This window comes from Quercus lobata, chromosome 5, assembly GCF_001633185.2.
Source record: "Quercus lobata isolate SW786 chromosome 5, ValleyOak3.0 Primary Assembly, whole genome shotgun sequence".
Classification (NCBI taxonomy): Eukaryota; Viridiplantae; Streptophyta; class Magnoliopsida; order Fagales; family Fagaceae; genus Quercus; species Quercus lobata.
Window position 1 is genome coordinate 43,962,058 of NC_044908.1, and position 20,916 is coordinate 43,982,973.

General features: G+C 33.0%; 1 protein-coding gene across 1 annotated transcript; it reads left to right on the forward strand.

Annotated features, from left to right (window-relative positions):
* The first annotated feature begins 1,467 nt into the window (after window positions 1-1,467).
* On the forward strand, window positions 1,468-17,722 carry LOC115992933 (GDSL esterase/lipase At5g45960-like). Its single transcript, XM_031117180.1, has 6 exons — window positions 1,468-1,778; window positions 2,552-2,682; window positions 11,868-12,101; window positions 15,486-15,756; window positions 16,067-16,256; window positions 17,519-17,722. Exons 1-6 carry the CDS (start codon window positions 1,526-1,528, stop codon window positions 17,631-17,633), a joined length of 1,194 nt encoding a protein of 397 aa, XP_030973040.1. The 5' UTR covers window positions 1,468-1,525; the 3' UTR covers window positions 17,634-17,722.
* Window positions 17,723-20,916: the final 3,194 nt, after the last annotated feature.

Consider the following 20,916-nt stretch of genomic DNA (forward strand, 5'->3'; position numbering starts at 1 on the left):
AACCGATTTAGAAGAACAAAGAGTCTCCCACTGAACCCAATGAATTTTCCTAGAATTTTTTGAACAACCCAACCAAAACTTTCTAATCATAGCTTCAATATCCTTCAACCAACCAATAGGTAGACGAAATACATTCATAGAATAAGTAGGGATGGATTGAACCACCACCTTGATCATTATTTCCTTACCGGCCTGAGAAAGTAATTTCTCATTCCAACCTTGCATACGAGTCCAAATCTGCTCTTTTATAATTCATTATTTCTTTGCATACAATGTACATATAATTTGTTGTCGTCTAAAAAATAAACTAAACAAAGAAATAATGAATTATAAAATGTATCTTTTTTTAATTAAAAAAAGGACAATTTAAAAAAACTGCGTCATCGGTCAACTCATTTTATTCTGTGTCAGGTTACTTTCCTTTGGGTTATCAAATCAGCCCAATTTTTTGAAGTCTAATAAAAAAATTACATCATGTATGTACAAATTGGAGAAGTGGGTTAGCCTTCATTGGGCTATTAACTTTTACAAGTTTTGGGCCTCCAGTCTAGAACAAAAATTTACAATAGTGAGGAGCATGGCAAAGGTAGCAAAACTACAGCAGCTCTGGCTAAAGAGGAAAAACCGACTGACTGGTCTATTTCTACATTCATTGGTAATCCTTTTGAATTAAGTTTGTTTTTTGTTAATAATCGTAATCTACCTCCTCAAGTTCTGGAAGCTTGCCTTTGATTCTTAATTAAATTATATTTTATATAATAAAATAAAATCTCTCCGAATTTTTTTTTTTTTTTTTTTTGAGGAAAAAAAAATCTCCGACTTTGATATGTATTTATCAATCTTTCATGCACAGACTTTGTCCTATTTTGTATTTACGTTCAAAATTACACCAAGTCGGTTACTAATTAAACTCAGACTTCCCCCACAAACTATTACAGTTAGGAGCTGGCAAGGGAAGATGGCAAGCAGCCGCCTAGCCAAAAAAATAAAAAAGGTCCTAAGTTTTCTTTCTATCTTTTTAATCTTTTGTTGTTTTGGGTGTACAATGAATTTTGTTTGTTACTGTTAGGTTTCACAGAGCTTTGTTAATAAATAATAATATTCTACTAATTAATATTTGTCATTTTAAACTTTAAAATATATTGAGTCAGCCGGATTATATATAAAATTAGAATTGATGCTGGTTGTTAGACTATAAGAATGGAATATCTATGTTAATTACTGAAAAACAGGTTATGTGGCCAAAGTTGGTAGGGGTAGTTGATCAGAATCTAAGACTAATTAACCAAGAAAGGTTTGGTTCCCAAACCCCAGCAACCTAGGAGAATAGAAGAGTGTAAAACTAGTCAACTCTCCTCACCGACTGGGTAATATTTGGTCATGACAATTCAATAGGTACGAGTCAAGTAGCCAATTAGATGACCTCGTACTATTACAATATGAAAGATATCGCAGCCTTACTCACCATATTTAGGAGCATCATCAGCAAGTTTTTGCTTAGCTCCTATCATCAGGTTCTGATAATATGGAATTCTTCTATAAACATTCTCTACCTCTTCTTTTCATTCTCCAATTGTTATGCTTCACTTCTATAGGTCAAGCTTTGAACAGCAATGTCACAGCTTTGTTAGTTTTTGGTGACTCCACGGTCGATCCAGGAAACAATAACAATATAAGAACGATTTTTAAGGCAAATTTTCCACCTTACGGGAGAGAATTTGCAAACCATACACCCACAGGAAGGTTCAGTGATGGCCAGCTTACCACTGACTTTGTTGGTAAGTTTTCATAGTTTTCTTCTCCTTTGCTTATGTTTTTGTTCCTTTTGTTTGCCTAATGCATTGAAGAAAAAAATGAGGCTGTAAACTAAGGGAGTTGGCCATGAACACTGATTATATTCGACTCCCTAAAATTAAAGCATGTTTACATCAGATCGACGAGAGAGTATTCATAAAAGATTTTCTCCTGTTTTTTTATTTATAAATAGGTCAATGTGAAACCTAATTTTGAGGATTATCTAATAAACGTACCAAGCACAAGTAAAACTTTGTGTTCATAAATAAGCTGACAAGCATATATATAGAATTCGTGAATAAACAAGTCCAAGGAATAAGCTCATGAGCAGAGAATTGTGTCATGCTTTGTTAATAAAATTTGTTAAAGCATCTGGCACGATTTGGCTCGATATTTACGTGGAAATTATTATTTTTACATTTTTTATATTTTAGATCCAATTTATTCTGACCTTTTTTGCATCAACTAAAACTTTTTAAAAATGAATATAGGCTTGTTTGTGAGATTGAGCTTGAACTTGTTTTGAGACAGTACTTAGGTTAATTTTGGCTTGATTTATAACACAACCCGAGATCAAATTACTTGAATTTTCAATACATTTGAGTTCAATTTATAATTGAGCTCGAAATAGGCCCAAGTCAAGCTTGAACGCCTTATTAATCTTGCCTAACCGAATTCAAACCTTCAATACTCAACTTGACTAAGTCAATTAAAACTGTGCACTAATTTTGGAATACTTTGGTTATGTCTGGCACAGCTTCGTATTTAGGCATAAAAAAGTATATTCCACCGTATTTGGATCGAACTCTAAGCATTCAGGAGCTGGTGACAGGAGTTAGCTTTGCGTCAGGCGGCTCTGGATATGATCCACTTACGCCAACGCTAAGTGTAAGTGCTTCACTCTCTCTTCGCCACGGTAAAATAATCTAGGAAATAATACTATTAAAACTTTCTGTAAAACTTCATGTTTATATCATCCAATTATTTATTAATACATCAAATTTATTTAAATTAAATATTAGATAGCTTCATGCAAAACAGAAGTTACCAAATTTTTAATTAGAAAAGGAATTATGGGTTTTAATTAGTTTTTTAAATGATAAAGTCTCTATATATAAAAATAAATAAATAATTTACTGTCCTTAAATGAAAGACTTGCAGAGACGGAACTAGTAAAGGGCTGAGGGGGGCCATTTTCCCCCCCCCCCCCAAATTTTTTTTTTTAAATAGTAATAGTATAATGAATAGTTTAACAATTGAGCCCAAAATAATTATTTTTGGCCCTCTCCTCCCAATAAGTTACAAATTGACCCATGAAAATGATAAAACCCAGCAAACAACTATACTACAACATCTGTGTTATTATGTTGGCTGTTTCTCACTCTTTCTTTTTAGATCCAAGCTATTTTTTTATAAGTGTTAAGATTGACTATTTGAATTTTCGTGAAAAAGATATGACTATTTTTACTGAAAAGAAAAAAAAAATGCGCAAAGAAAAAAAGAAGAAAGATAGATGAATACAAATTACAAACCAAGTTAATGTACTTGTAGTGAATGAGAGTGGGGTGCGTGGGTGGCCATTAATCGATGTGTGGGGTGGGATGGCAGGTGTGTTTGGCTATTAATTTTTAACTCAAAAAAAAAAAAAATATATATATATATATATATATATTTTAACTTACTACTCACTAGTTGGTTGTTTATTAGTAAATTAGTTTAATTTTATGTGGGGTATTATAGAATTGAATAGTTGCGTTAATAAATTAGTGCTAATGTGTAGTGTACAGTCATTAGTATTACAAATTTTATTATATAAATTTTATAAATTCATGTATCATTAATCAAAAGAAAATTAGGATTGAGGGAGATTGTTGCAAAGTTTAGTACAAAATCAACTATAGATGATTTTTGTTATTTAAAAGAATGTTGAATTCTATTTTTAAATTATTAATTTAAAATTTATTAATAAACGGTTATTTTGTTTCTCCTCTCTTTTGTTGATATTTTCTTAACAATAAATATATGCTAATTTGTATTTTAAAGAATTTTTTTTATTGAGGTTTCCACACCCCCCCCCCTCCAAATTTTGATCCTAGTTCCATCCCTGAAGACTTGGTTGGAATCTCATCAACAAAAAATAAATAAATAAAGTCATTGATATCTTGATATGTGCTAAGAAAAATCATTATAAGGAGGACACCATAAATTTTAAATTCTCTTGCAACTATATATACAAAAAGAGAATTTCTTCCTCTTTTTTTTTTTGTTCCTTCCTTCTCTGTTTTGCCCGACATTTTAGTGTCAGTTTGAGAATAGCTTATTTAACTTTTTGCTGAATGTTTTTTTATAAAAGTGTATTAGAGTATATTTGTACTTTGAAATTTTTTTTTAAGAAGTGAGAAAAAGCGGAAAAAATAAAGTTTTAAAAAATTATACATAAAAGTTAAAAATTAAAAGCTAAAACTTAAAACTAATGTCAAACTCACCTATGTGTGTACAACAGCTCAACCTCATATTACATGTTTTTGCTACTGGATAGTGCCCTCCCAATTCTTTTCAGGATTTTATCCTATGATTAATATGACTAGATTGTACGGTTGTATTTACTATTTAGCATGAATTACCGATTTTTAATGTTGAAAAATCAAATAGCATAACAGATGATTAGATGATGTTAAATATTTATATATAATCAATGCTTTCAAGTGATTCAATTATTTAGTGAATAATCCGCTATGAGTCTTGTATTTTAATTGGTAATTCATGGTGTTTTCAACAAAAATATTTAGGGTTTAAATTCTTCCACTCCTAATTATCGAATTATCCAAAAAATAATATTGAATGTTAAATATATTAGCAACGTGAAGTGTTATACCATACTGCATATGCTAGAGTGGAAGCGGAAGAGGAAGCATAGAATAGGAACACCGAGAACACGAGGGTTATGTGGTTTGGCCTACGTCCAGAGAGGAAACCCTTAAGGGCTACATCTTTATTATATAAGAGTGTAATACAAATCCTATGTTATAATGAACTCTAACATGAGTATATAAAGACAACTAAACTCTAGACTACTAGTACAAGCAGGAGTGGATTTGAGCCTATTACATTGGGCTAATATGTCTAATATATCTCTAACACCCTCCCTTAAACTCAATGCAAAAACTCGATGAAGGTTTGAGATTGGATAAGTATGAGAAGATCCCTTGGAGTTGCCATGGAGAATACCTTTGAAGAAACCATGATGAAGAATGTGCCAATTAAGCGATTTTGGAGCTTCAAATGAAGAAACAGACTCCAAAATCAAAATCTACGTGAAAAATTAAGCAAAATAGGCCCTTTCAGAAATTTTGACTTTTAATCAATGGGCAATGCAAGAAGTCAAAGTCAACAATAATCATCAAAGTCAATGGATGAGGTCCAATCTAGGTCGGTCGGTTCGATTCCGAGTTAAGGCACATGGATCCATTGAGTTTGTAAACAAATGATGTGGCGTGAGGTGGACTAAGGCTGATGTGGCTTTGCTTGCGTGGCTACTAACATGGCTTGGTGATGTCATCAGATGACGTCATATAACATTAGCAAATTCTTCGGCGTGTGCTTCAATTCTAGCACGTGAAGGTGCAGCCAGATATCCAGAAGGTGCGTGAAAGTGTGTAGGAGGTCAAATGAGGGCCGAATTCTAAGGTTTTGTAGATTGGCAGATGACAAGGCCTAAATGTTAGTGCGTGTGACCAAAATTTGATCTTGGAGTTGCGCATGGAGTAAGTGCTAGAATCTGTGGTAGCGCGTGAAGCTTCTAGTGGAGACCAAATTCCTAGGTTTTGGTTGTGGGAGGCCATGAAGCATGTCTCTGTGGTTGGTTTCATCAAGAGAAGGCCTGATTTGCACATTTCTGAAAGGGAGAGGCACATATTGCTTAGGCTTATGATCTTAGACACTGTGGCAAGGCAGCGATGATGATCCATGGGAATTGTGTGATGACGTGGGGTTTAGATTTGAAGTTAAGCAATGACACTATTGTGGGGTTCAAATGTGTATGTAGGAATCTTCTTTATGGGTAGAGATATTTGCTTAATGCCAAGGACAAAGTTTGGCTCTGATACTATGTTAAATATATTAGCAACGCGATATGTTATATCATGTTGTATATGCTAGAGTGAATGTAGAAGGAGAAGATTAGAATAGGAACGCCGAGATCACAAATGTTACGTGGTTCAGCCTTGTTACCCTACGTCCACAAAGGAAACCCTTAAGGGCTAGATCTTTATTGTATAAGAGTGTAGTACAATAACTTATGTTACAATGTACTATAACATGAGTATATATATACAATTAAACTCTAGACTACTACAAATAAGAGTGGGCTTAGTCCTATTACATTGGGCTAATATGTCTAATATATTTCTAACACCCTCCCTCAAACTCGATCAAGGCAAAAGCTCGATGAAAGTTTGAGGTTGGATAAGCATGAGAAGATCCATTGGTAATGCCTTGAAGAAATCATGATGAAAAATGTGCCACTTAAGTGATTTTGGAGTTTTAAATGAAGAAACAGAGTCCAAAATTAGAATCAACGTGAAAAAACTGAGCAAGATAGGCCATTTCGAAAATTTTTACTTTTGGTCAATGGCCAAAATAAAGGTCAAAGTCAACGGTCAATGGGACAACAGTCAGTCAATGGTCTACACGATCCGGGTCAATTTTGGGTTGTTCGAGTCAGGTCACAGATCAAGCTGTAGAGACCCTGACATGGTCCTGTGACATGGCACTAACTAGACGCTGACATGGCTAGGGCTTATGTGGCTCTTGTTGACGTCATGGATGACGTCAGAAGAAGGCTGACATAGTTTTTTAGCACGTGGATGGTGCGTGATAGCGACGGCACGTGGGGGTGACAACTGACATACAAGAGGCTTGTGAGAATGCCTGTTAGCTCGGATGAGGGCCAAATTCTTAGGCTTCGTAGAGCGGCGGATGATGAGGCCAACATGGCGGCACGTGTCCCTAAAAGCTGATTTAGGAGTTGAGAATTTGAAGTGGCTCGTGGAGGAAGTTTTGGAGTGGTAGTGTAGTTGTCGATGGAGACCGAGTTCATGGGTTTTGGTCGTGAAAGGCCATTGAGCATGTTTGTGTGATTGGTTTCATCAGGCGAAAGCTTGATGCGCACAAATCTGAGAAGTCACGATTTTCCTGAGATCTTGGATCTTAGACACAACATTGAGCCATGGTGGTTGCATGATACCGTGGAGTCTAGATTCAAAGACAGATCTGTGACTTCAAATGGTGGTGTGCATGTGGGAATCTTCTTGTAATGTAATATCATGTTGTATCTGCTAGAGTGGATGCAGAAGGGGAAGTATAGAATATGAATACCGAGAACACGAGGGTTATGTGGTTCAGCCTTATTGGCTCACATCCATGGAAGAAACCCTTAAGGGCTACATCTTTATTGTATAAAAGTGTAGTGCAAATCATGTGTTACAATGAACCCTAACATGAGTATATGTGTGTGTATATATATATATATATATGCGACTAAACCCTAGACTACTAGTACAAGCAGGAGTGGTCTTGGACCTATTACATTGAGCTAATATGTCTAATATATTTCTAACATGGAAGAATTCAATTAGATAGGTACAAAAACAAAAGAGGTCATGGATCACTCACTTATGTACCCCAATAGATCCAAAAAGAAATGTTAGCTTGGATTCAAATCTTTAGGCTATATATAAGGGTATTATGTGAATTTTTTTTTCTTCTTCAAGTCCCCAGAGAGAGAGAGAGAGAGAGTTATGATAAGTTTTGTGATTGAATATATAATATTTGTTGGAATTAAGAATGCAATAAAAATGATTTAATATTGTACAATGGAAGCTTGTTTATATAGAGGCTCCGAATTAAGATATTTGAGAAAGGCAGCAGTCTTGTAACGATGAAGCATGTTGGTAGTATTTAAAGGAATTCCGGAGAAGACAATCACTACTATGGCAACACCGTGAAGCTAGGGTTTTGGTTCTGATGGCAAGTTGGAATTTGAGAATAAAATTCCCTATATATTGAGTTTTTGTATGAATATTCTTTATATATTGGATGATAGTAAGACCATGGTTTTAAAAATCGGACTAGTCAAACAACCGAAAATGTAGTGGTTCTCAGTTTTATGGTTGGACTGATGGTCGAACCAGTGACATCATAATTAATAATTTTAAATTATAAAATATATATAATAGAATATGTAATAAGTTTGAAACAAAGAATATTTAGTATATAGTATTAAAATAACAAATCCACAACTTATATATAGTATTAAAATTATTTAGTATGAAATTAACAATAAATAATAAATTAGTCATTATTTCAAAAAAAAATGTATTATTATTTATTATTAAATTTATATGGATTATTATTGTGCATTTTTTTTATATATATTATGCTTTAGCTACATATATTATATCTTATTATTATTTATTTATATGATCAAAATTGGCAATTGGCAATCGGCAAGTAACATGTTACTTAGTTCTTTTCCTCTGTATCAAAGTTCATGAAATACGCAAATAGCCCAAAGGTTGCCCAAAGCCCAAAAGCTAAAAACACACCCTTAAAAGAACGACACTAATACTGATACATAAACTACAAGACAACATTGAAAAAAAAAAAAAAAAAAACCATTTAATACCCCACCTACCCTACTTTCCAACCTACCCCCGCTTGTTTTCTCTCCTTGTTATTTTCGCCAAATACCTCTTAGAGTATCTTTAGTAGATTTATCAAATTTTTGTACTGTTTGAAGAATAAACAGTGACTTTTACCTTTTAAACACCCACTTTTTCAAATACATTTTTCAATAGATTCTCTATCCCATTCTCTATCTCCTTTAAATATTATTTTTTCATTCATTATTTATTCTTTTTTTAACAACTACACATCTTCTAATATTTTTTTATTCAATACCTGATTATTATAATAGAAAAAAAAATATTTGAAGAATGAACAGTAGCCCATCAAACTTGATGAGCTACTGTTCATAAGCCAAAAAAATTCCAGGTATAGAAAGTCCATTGGAGACTATTTTTATGGTGTCATTCTCTATCATAGAGATTTTTATGCATTTAGCTATACCATTGGAAATGCTATTAGTCATCCCCACTTATTTTATTAAAGTTTATTTCTCCCTTCTCTTTCAACTTAGATCTACTTCTACTTTTCTTTTAGACTTGTCTAAGTTGTCTTGGTCAAAATGCTTGTGTGTGCTCAGATAGTCAAATGGTGCCTCCATTGAAGAACCCCTCTCCTCAACTACTTTTCTTTTCTTTTTTTTTCTTTTTTCTATACTTTTTCTTTTTCAGCGACAAAGGATGGTCATGGTTGATTGTTTTGTTTTTTAGATCTTTACTATCTAGTCAAAATTGCTGCATTTTAGTGTTTTAAGCAAACTAGCCAATAACCTGTTCAACCATACTGGTTTTCGGTTTTTACGATTGAACCGGTCGGTTTTTAGTTATTCTCAGTTTTTAGATAATTTTTGGTTTTTAATCATAACTAGATTGGATTGGTAGTCGATTTTCGGTTGAACCGGCCAATCCGGTCTAGTTTTTAAAACCATGAGTAAGACTAAAAAGTGACTAGAAAGTATTAGCAATACACAAGTAAAATGTATATCACAATCATATAACATAAATAGTATAGCAATACAAGCGTATAGTGAGGCCAAGGATGGGCTTGGGTAGACCTGGCAAATTGATTGGATTGAATTAATCGGTTTACAATAAGTTGGATTGGGTTTGGGTTCGAAATAGGACCTTTTAAATAGGTTGCGAGTGAGTCAGGTTGACCAAGATATAGGTTAGGTTAATTAGGTTATCGGGTGACCTATATTTTTCTCATGCAGTATAATAATAATAATAATAATATGATAATGTTGTACTTGGATTTCTTTCATTACAAATAAGAGAACAAATAAAAAAAAGACTCAAAAATAAAATTTAAATTGTGGGAGGGTAAAATACTAATAGGCCCATGTCGATGTCTACATTGGGCTAGGGGCCCAGCCCAATGAAAATCCCTCCTCGGCCATGGGAGAATCCTCCTCGACTGAGATATAGTCTAGGGTAAAAGAGGCAACATACCACCAGTAGTGACACTCTATATCGTTCCACAAGGCAGGAAAAGCACTAAAGCAGAAAAAGACAACGGAGAAAACGGAATAGTCTAAGGGAAAGGCTGCCACTATTGCATTCGGTGCCTTGTGCCTGACAGAGCCATACTTCTCTGTCCTTACAACCACTCCCAACAACTGAAGGGAAAGGCTGATAGGACAAGTACCTACCCTAGAGACCCCATTCAGAAGGAAGAAAACGACTATAAAGAGGGAATAAAGAGAAATAGAAAGGGAGATCCCCCCCCCCCCCCCCAACACACCAGGGATACCAGGAAAAGCTCATCGGATCATGCCGAGGACCAATTTTCTTTGGTAAACTCGGCCCATGAGGAACACCGCGATGATCGTTTTCCATACACTAAAGCCCAACTCTTTGGTCCACTCTCTACAAATTCATTGTATCGGGCTCACTGGTCTAAGGTCCCATGCATCTCTCGGCCTGAAAAATGTGCTCCTACATAAATAATACATAAATCCTTAAGTTTACACAATCCACAATTTACGAAAAATATTATCACCATAAATAAACGAAGAAAAAAGACAACTAAATTTCATAGACCATATATATATTTTTTTTAGGTACAGTATATCATCACCATAAATTGTTTCATGGACTAATACTAAAAGTTGATTAAAAAGCAAGTATGATTATAAAAATGTTTAAGAGATTGTGTGCTATAACATCAAGGTGTGTCTATGACATCTAGTATTCAAATTTCCTCCTCTCCAATTGTAATTATCGAATTTTTTAAATAAATAAAAAAAAAATCATGCACCATTAAAGAGAGTTCAAACAACATATTGAATTTTTTTTTTTTTTTTTTTTTAATCTTAGATCATGCAAAGTTGGTTACAGATTATAATTTACATTGTACCTTCAAGTATAAAAGAAATTAATAAGCAAAAGGTTTGTTTTTATTTTTATTTTTAAATAAGATCCCTTCTTTAAAAAATAGGTCAAGTAGGGGCGAGTATTGGTTGACCCGGCCTCAATCGGCATTTCAACAAGTTGGGTTCAGGTCTAGTTATTTCCCTTCAAATTCTATTAATTTAATGGATTTAAGTCCAATTCTTCTGGGTCCACTCTTGGGCCTTGAGTACACAAACAATATGACTTTACTAAGTACGTAGCTATCAATTTTTTTGAATCAAAACTCCTACAACTCTAACAATTGAATATCTAGTATGGACAAAGTTTAGCTACAATTTCATTCAATGTTTTTTATTAGATGTGGGTTTGGAAAAATACATCATTGGATTATATTTTTGTCTTATATTATTTATACTTGCAAAATTTCTAGAATATCAAAGATCAATAACTATATTATCAATTAAATGTTTAAATTTCAAATTTTTGTAATATAAAATTATACATTAAAAATAAGTTTATGAATCAAATAGTAAATAACATTTGATTGGCATGAAATTTAACATGTATATTAAGGACATAAAGAAAATGCAATTCAATGATTAGATTTTCAAAATATATAATCATATTAATTTTTTTAGTGCAAGTTGTAGCCATTGACTACAAGTAACTAAAACTTTGTCAATCTATTATTTAACTAATTTCTATAGAGCAAGACTTAAGTAAAGTACTTAGCTGTTATTCCTTAAATTCCCCACTTAAAATTCTATCATGTGAATTTTTTCTCATAGAATAGAAGTGTATTTTTTAGTTAAGTAGTCACATAGCTGAATTTTAAAAGGGAAATCTAAGAAACAGCACCTAATATACTGTACCTAAATTTTGTCCATTTCTATATGTAATGGCCGAATGTTATCCAAATTTTCACCAACTTCTCTAGGAGTATTTTTTTTTTTTTTTGGCTATTTTAATTTCTATAAATGTTTGCCTGGTCATTAAATCTAAATCACCCGTTCGGGTGGATTAATTTTGTCTCAGAGTGTAATTCCAATGTCAAAGCAACTGGACTATTTTAGAGAGTACAAGAAAAAAATTGAGCCAGCGATTGGAAACCAAGGAATCGAAAATCATATCAATAATGCATTGTTCGTCATCAGTGCTGGTACAAACGACTTCGTTGTCAACTATTATACTGTACCAGTTAGACGACAGAGCTACAATGTCTCAAGTTACCAGCAATTCTTACTTCAAAAGGTTAAAGAGTTCATTCAGGTTTGCATCTCCTGCCACTTTTAATTATTATCAAACAGATATAATGATAAATATCTTGGTCATTGCTTAGCATATAGATAATAACTAAGGGTATATTACGAACTAAACATCACCTTTTATCTTGACAAGCATAATAAATTGAATATTAGGTGAAATTATATTTTTTTGGTCATGATATTCTGTGGTTTTACTAGAGATAAATGTATAGTCTACTAGCATGTCCTGAAAGCCTGGTTAGGGTACTAAGCTAGCCATATGAGGTTCATCTTGATTTCAACCTCACAAATTAGCCAATAATGAGAAATCCAATTCTTTAGATAGAAGAAAGAATTAGAATTTGTAGAGAAGAGTATCCTTCTAGGGAGCCTGACCTCCTACACCAAGTGAAATAATATTAGACAATTTATTGCATCACCTCATTAGCTACATCATCACCTTTTTTCTATAAATTTTCTTTTATTTGTTGAACAATATTAAAAATAAAGAAATATTAACTTTACAAATCCAATCATTTAGTGTCCATTAGGGAACAGTTTATTTAGTAGAAATTGAAAACTTTTTGCTGAAAGTACTATAGATAAAGGTAAAAGTTAACTGAATAGTACAGTAAGACTTATGAATAGTACCAAAAAGTGCAATGAGACTCATAAATAATAGTAAAAATAAGTTGGAATTACAAATAAGCTGAAATTTTCAACTTGTCCTAAACGCACACTTAATTTTAGAAACTATTCAGTTACTAACTTTTCAAATCCAACCATACAACTTTACCAATTCAATCATTTAATCTTACTTAACCGCCATTCTTCCTTTTTTTAACTCTTCTTCTCCCCATTATTTCTTCATTATTGTTACTCTTCTTCCAACTCTTTCCTTCCCTTTCTTAGCTTTTTTTTTATCCCAATTTTATTTTTTATAAATTTGTTATTACTTCCCTTGAAAAAAAGGTGACTACTCTCTCTTATAGCTCTCTTCTTTAATGGAATTTTTTTTTTAATTTTTTTATTTTAATTCCTTCTCGCTGGTTTGCTTTGGGTTGATGAGTTTTTGTATATTTGATAACCCCACTTTGGATTGATGTGTTTTAATGTTTTCTATTATGTTTTCTGTCACGGATCCCTTCTCTCCCTTTATAGCTTTGACTAAATGAAAATTAATTGTTGAAGGTTAAAACACGTATTTGCTAAGTGAGTATATTTTTTTTTAAAACAATTAATCATAATATATTATCTTCAATAAATTTCAAAGAATTAATTATATCACATTACAAAATAATTATATATTTGCACACATTACATTACGTGGGTTTGGGTTTGCAATTAGTTCATACAAAAGTCTATAACCTAATCTTAATTTGGACGCACTCTTTAATCTCTATAATCATGAGCTATTATAATCTTTTAGGCTAAGAGCTTATCCTGAATAGATTCAACAAAAGCAAATAAACTCATACACTCAGCTCCTAATGTCTCTCAAAGGATTGTCCCACTCATTCACACCTTCAAGTGCTGCCCATGTGGGACCAACTACACCCACGCGCGTTCCCTTTCACCTCGTGCACTCATACACGTACCATTCCTTACCCATTAAAGTCGACCCTTTCCCTCACTGGCATAATCTGAAATTGGGTAAAACTCATGGATATCAAGTTACAAAACGCCACTATAGGTTCTTTAAAACGCCACTATAGGGTTCTAGAGTTTTTTTTTTTTTTTTTTTTTTTTTTTTTTTTTTTAACTTGATTTTGAGAAAATCGAGTTTCAAAAGAGGGGCATTTCCCTAATTAGTTTGGGAAAAATGGCAAAAGGCTAAATAATTTGCCCGAAAAAGGTAGAAGCCCATTTTGTCCGTGTATCGTGTGACTTTACAATAATGTCTTCAATCATGAAGCTAAAATAATGTGACTTTATAAAGCTCCCATTGTCTTCATCACCCTACTTAGTTGATTTCTTTAATTTGTTCATCACCCTGTCTTCATCACCCTACTTAGTTGATTTCTTTAATTTGTTCATCACCCTCCTTATTTCCTACATCATTTTCATGATAGCGTATTTCTCCAAACATCTAAATAATTTTTTCTCTATGCCTAGCTCTAATACCAATTGATACAAGATATTTTGAGAGGAAAAAAAAAAAAAGAAAAAAAAAATTTAGAGAGTTCAAAAGGTAAATTATTGAATTGAGATAATAGCATTCACTCCTTCAAGTACTACAAGCGGGGGCCAACACCAATCACACCCATACACGTTCAGATTTTCCCTTACATCTCATGCTCTATACACGTTTCACCATTGGACCACAAGGTAAGAGGAGTAACTGGTTCTTTCTCTACTGACAGAGTTAGGAGAGCAATGAAGATAGTGATGATATGGGGTTGGAGTGATCGAATTGAGATATTATCTTGCAATGTCCCCCCTCCTCCCCCACATATGTACATAATAGCTAGTATAATACATCGCTGGTATTGTCTGGAAATTCAATCAAAAGATCCATATCCACTTATCTAGCTGAGTTGCCAAGTTAAACAAAATGATAAATGCTATTACGTTTACAATACTTTCATAACAAATCTTAAGTGTTAGGTTGTTACTTACTGTTACTGATGGACAAAAAATTAATTTTAATGATAGGTTCAAATTATAACCAGTGATAATTTAACACCTAAAATTTGTTGTGAAAATATTGTAGTTGTAACATTTATAAAAAAAATTGTATAAAAGAAACACTTTTAGTCACATATCCAATCATCAAAAAAATAAATAATAAAATCACCAAAATTAGTTTTGGATGAATAAAATCATCCAAATTAATTCTAAGACTTCTAAAAGCAACCCGAGGAATTCATTGAATTTTTTTAGGTAACAAATTTGTTAGAAAATTTCAAAAGAAAGCAAAACCCCATACATAGTATATCAAGGATCTGTCACGAAGTCAATTATTTACTTCCTTTGTTCTTTCTCCTCATAGTACTACTTACATAAGTTAAATTATATTGCGTTTGGGATTCATGAACACCTTTGAACTTTAAACTCTGGATCAGAGCAATTTATAATCATTTAAGGGCATACCCCAAAATGGAAAGAAAGAAGAAGCCACAACAAAGAATATCTAAGAAAAAGAAAGAAGAAGAAAAGGAATGTATGGACTTGATTGCTTTGAAAAATATGATTTGTAAAGTTTAAAACAAATTCTCTCTTACTTGGTACCACAGAGACACCAAAATCATCTAGAACAAGAAAGTCCAATAAAGCCCTTTCTACAAATTAAGGGTGTCAATTAAATGACAGATTTTATTCGTTGAATTAAATGACAGATTTTAAGTCACAATCTGGAATATCCTATGTTATGCAAATCTGATGAGATATCTGTGTTTATGCTTTATAGGGTTTGTGGGATGAAGGGGCTCGAAAGATAGGGGTGTCTGGGCTACCTCCAATGGGCTGCTTGCCAATTGTTGACACCTTTTCTTCCAACAATACTTTCACCAATCGTAGTTGTATCGAACAGTATTCCTCTGTGGCAAGAGATTATAATCAAATGCTTCAAACTGAATTGGATGAGATGCAACAAAGTTCAGCAAATCATGGTGCCAAAATCTATTACGTTGACATATATGGACCGTTGTTCGACATGGTTCAATACCCTAAAAAATATGGTGAGTGGATAGTTTTTTGGGTAATCCTAAAATTGACTATAATGTAGGTTATAGTTAGTTCAACTGATTAAATATCTTATTATAGAATAAAAGGTATGAAATTTGAATTCTAATTACACCAAAAATATATCAATTGGTATTTTGACATGATAATAAAGAATAATTATCATAAAACGAACGTCATAAGTTGAAATTATACCGTATCTAAAAAAATTGGCCATTGAGGATTATGCCTAAATCTAACTTGAATTATTTTTTTAGAACTTTAGTACAATCACAACTCACTGATCAGCTGTGATTTTTGTTGTAGGGTATGAAGAGGTTAATGTCGGATGTTGTGGATCTGGATATGTAGAAACATCAATTTTGTGTAATCAAGCTTCAACTGTGTGCACTGATGCTTCTAAGTATGTATTTTGGGACGCAATACATCCTACTGAAATGGCATACAACGTTGTCTTTCAGGACATTCGTTCTACAATAGATGTCATCACCAGCGGGTAAGATTCAATGATCAATTAATCATTGCTTGCAAAGCAGAGATTGATTTAAACATATGATTATCACTTCCTAGTTCCTATATACTAAAGCTCAATATAAATATGTCCAGACAATAAAAAAAAGGGTAAAATAAAAATATTCCAGCGGCCATCAATATCAGTGATCTTTGTTCAAAGAGCAGATTGTGAAAGATTTCTTCTACCTTGCTTTCCGTAATGGATTGGTTTGATTAATCTCACTCGAGTTTTTAATTTAATTTTTGGGAAAGGAAGTGTCATTACCTTTAAGATTAATGGGAAAAATGAAGAAATTTCACATGTTTTGTTCGTAACATAACCAATTATGTATATAATACAAGTAGTATTAATAATTTATTCATATGAAAGCGATGTTAGTTTAATCAATATTAATTTGCCACCTTAACTATTTATGAAACGGATATGAAAATTTTAAGTAGTGTTATAGTAGACGTTTACTACGGTACATAGGTCTTACAAATTTATATGTCATTTTTTAAATTATAAAACAATAAGGTAATGAAAATGTTAATTAAAACTACTATAAATTTTACTATAAAATATTTACAAATTAATATGTTAATGAATGTGATTGATGTACTTTAACAATTTAATAACTGAATGTTTGAAATAGTTTTTTTTTTGGACATATCCATTTGTAAGTCTTATCACTTATGTAGTGAAATTTGTAGTATTTTGTTCATCAAAAAAAGAAATTCGTAGTATTTTTTATTTGGGATAAAACTTAGGTACAGTATTTTAGATTTAGTATATTAGGTTCTCAATTGAATTCAAACACTTAGTTGCATTCACCTATAAAACACAATTAGTATTATCTTTTCTAAGAGCACCCTCATTAAAGGTGCTAAAAATGCTAAATGCTATTTTTTTAGCATTTTTAGCACCTCAAATGATAAAAATCCACTTCCATCAAACATGCTGAATCTTAAAAGATTTAGCACCAAGCTATAGTGAGCTTGTATCAATACAAGCTTACTGTAGCTGGATTGTAAAAAAGAAGAAAAAAAAGGTTTTTTATTCCCCTAATAGATCTATTTCTTTTCTGTCTCTCTTTCCTATCTCACTTCTCTCTTCCCTCTTCTCTCTTATCTCTTTGGTGTTTCATGATCTGTTGTGGTCTGGCGTTGTCTCTTCTTCCAAAACCTGATCTCTGCTCATCACTGATCACTCTCGTTGTCGATCACTGCTCGTCACCAATCTCTGCTTGTCCTCGATACCTACAGGTCGCTGATCAACAAAAGCTCTTCGTCTGCAAAGTCGCAAGCTTGTCGGTGGATGGACCAGTGGTGGATGGGTATGGTTTGGATAGGTATGGTTTGTGGTTTTGGATGGGTATAGTTTTGTGGTGGACTAGTGGTGGTGGATGGGTATGGTTTGTGATTTAGTGGGTATCGGTGGTGCTCAATGACGGATTTGATAGGGTTGAGATCGGGGTGGTGGGTTTTGGCTGGGGTTGAGAACAGGGTGGGTGGGTGGGTGGGTGGTGGTGGGTTTTTTGGTGGCTGTTGGTATTGGGGTGAGGGTGGGCCAGGTTATGGGTGGCATTGATGGTGGTTTTGGGTGATTTTGGTAGATGGGTGAAGACGTTGGATAGATTTTTTTTTTTTTTTTTTTTTCCTCCGCTGTTGTTTGTGGTTGTGATGGATCTAGCTGGTAACTGGTGGTGGCGATGGTGGGTGGATGTGGTGATTGTGGTATGGATGGGTGGATATGGTGGCCGATGGCACTAGGTTGAGAAAGAGAGACACAAAGGAGAGAGAGACGGAGAGAGGAAGAATAAAAAATAATAAAAAATGATAAAGAAAGAATATTTAAATGAAGTGTTAAAAAAATAGAAGTTTTGATGTAAATGATGTTGTAATAAAGTGATGTGTTAAATATTATAAAATTGATTTTTGAGATGGTAAATGCTAAATTTTTTAGAATGTTTGATGGGAATGCTCTAAGAACTCCTAATTATATTAGGTTAAATTGGTTAATGCAACTAAGTATTTGAATTTAATTGAAAATTTTAATGTATTTTGCCTAAAATATTTTACTTAATTTTTTCATCTATTTATTTATTATGTTGTTAATGTTGCACTAATCATAATAATTATCAAATCATTTTATAAACATTTTGTAATAAAATTAATAGTAGTTTTAGAATTTTCTAACTCTTTGAAAAAAAAAATGTTAAAATACTATCAATTTTATTATAAAAATCTTACAAAACTATCTTTACAAAAGGTCTGATTGATGTGGCTTTAAATTTATGATATAGTAAAGAAATACACTAATTCATCTAGAAAAAAATAAATAAATACACCTTAATTACTTTTTATAAATTGTGACGCATAAAAAGTCTCTAAAACTTATATAATAAAATTTATAATAACCCTATTTGTTTTTAAAACAAAAGTAACTTATTGATTATTAAAGCCAACAGTCAAGGAATAAAACAAGGTCCCGTCTCTCCCATATATGGACTTATCATTTCATTAATTAGAGCTACTTAAATAAAATCCCTCAAAAAAAAAAAAAAAAAAAAAAAAACACGTAAATAAAAACCTTTCAATAGTTTTTTTTTTTTTTTTTAAATTTTTTTTAGAAGATCAATATATAGTTTATTTAAACTGTCAGAATCTAGCTTCACCTTTTTTTTTTTGAGAGTCAATCTAGCTTCACCTTCCGTCAACGACTGAAACTTCTTTTATACCACACATATATGACGCATCATTTGTTTGCAACTTGTCGTACGTAGGAGATCAAAAAAAAAAACTTGTCATTCGTAGCTACGTAGTAACCATCTCAATTTTCAAAGCTCGTTTAACTAGTATTATTCCATCAACCTTAGCAACCTAGCTACTTGATGCGACTGCGATTAAATATTATGCAAGATTTCATTATCAAATTTTAGATGTGAGTTTGATAAAGGAAAAAAAAAAATTTTTTTGAGAAGCAAGGAAAAGATGTAGACATTATACACACACAAGCATTGCTTTTCAAAAAAGATCAAACCCGAGCTCCTTGGTTTATCGTATCCTTAAGGCGAAATATTTCCCCTTTTGTGATATTCTCCATGCAAATTTAGGCAACAGCCCCTCCTACATCTGGCAGAGTATTTTTAATAGTCTAGAGGTTTTAGGAAGTGGAACAAGATGGAGAGTGGGAAATGGACGTCTAATCCACATTTGGGACAACAAATGGTTCCCAAACCCCTCAACTCATAAAGTTATCTCCCCTTTCCGCCCTTTTGAGGACTATCCAATGGTCTCCTCCCTTATTGATCCAGTGACTAGATGGTGGAAAATGGAGGCTGACCGTGCTCTCTTCTTCCCATTTAAGGCTGATATGATTTTAAAAATTCCTCTAAGTTAAAATCTGCCTGAGGACAAACTCATTTGGATGGAGAATAAGAGGGGTGATTTCATAGTTAGGGGTGTCAATTTTTATTCATATCCATGAACCCGCCCATTATCTACCTTATTTGGATAAGTCTTAACCCAACCCATTTAAATATTTGGGTTAAATGGATAAAGACCCATTTGGTTATTTAATTAGATGAGTCTAAATGGATAAATCTACTAATACCCACTAAATCCATCTAAAATTTAAAATTAAATAAACCTACTAATACCCAAACCCTTCTAAAATCTAAAACTTAAATAAACAGTATGAGCTCAGTCTCACTCTCCCTTAGATTTTCTCAGTAACCAAACATTTTCCCAAACACTTTAACCTTTAGATTTCTAAGCCCAAACACTTTCCTTCAGATTTTCTCAGTAACCAAACAAAAGGAAATTCTAGAGAGAGAACGGGGATGGAATCGGAGTTCACCAGAGGTAGTGTATCAGCTTCATCTTCGGCAAAGCTGGTTATGTTCGTCAGTGTTCTCGTTTTCTTGTACGAATCCAGATGGGTTGCCAATATCGGCGGACGATGTTTTCGTTAACAGTCAGATCTGGCTGATATTTCCGATATTTAATTGAGATCTTTTGTTCGGTGGCGGTTACAACAGAGATTTGAAGTCCAAGGTCGATTCTTTGAGTCTCCGGTCACCGTTGAGGAAGCTATTTATGGAACTGGCATTGGAATCCGACGAGCTTGAAGGCGTCCCAGCCAAAATGTACTGTGAGTGGTACTTTTGGAGGTGTGAGGACATGGTGGTGCTCTGCTTTCGAAGCTCCGCCGAGACGGAGTCCCAACTCTCCATGTCGTAACGGTAGACAGCGTAAGCTAGCAGAAGCTCTTCCCACGTACTCCATGTTTGTTTCTCGGAAAAGCTTTGTTTTTCCATGAAAACTTTTTCCCTCCTTTTAACTTCTCCGCGTTTCATGAATTTTATTGGGCTTTCCTTAGCTATATGATGTTGCTAGGGCTTTATTTTTCTTTTCTTTTTCTTTTTCTTTAGGTAATATTTTCTCAGACTCTGTTTCATTATCGAAAATATATATATATATATATATAGAGAAGAAAAAAGTCTTTTTTTCTTTTTCTTTTTTTTTCCTCTCTCTGTGGCTTTTTTTGGTTGCTGAGAAATGAATTTTGTGAAGGGAAAATGAAAGGAAAGAACAAGAAAAGTGATTTTTGAACTTTTTAATTTTTGTTTTTAAAGTTTTTAACAAGTTATTTATTTATT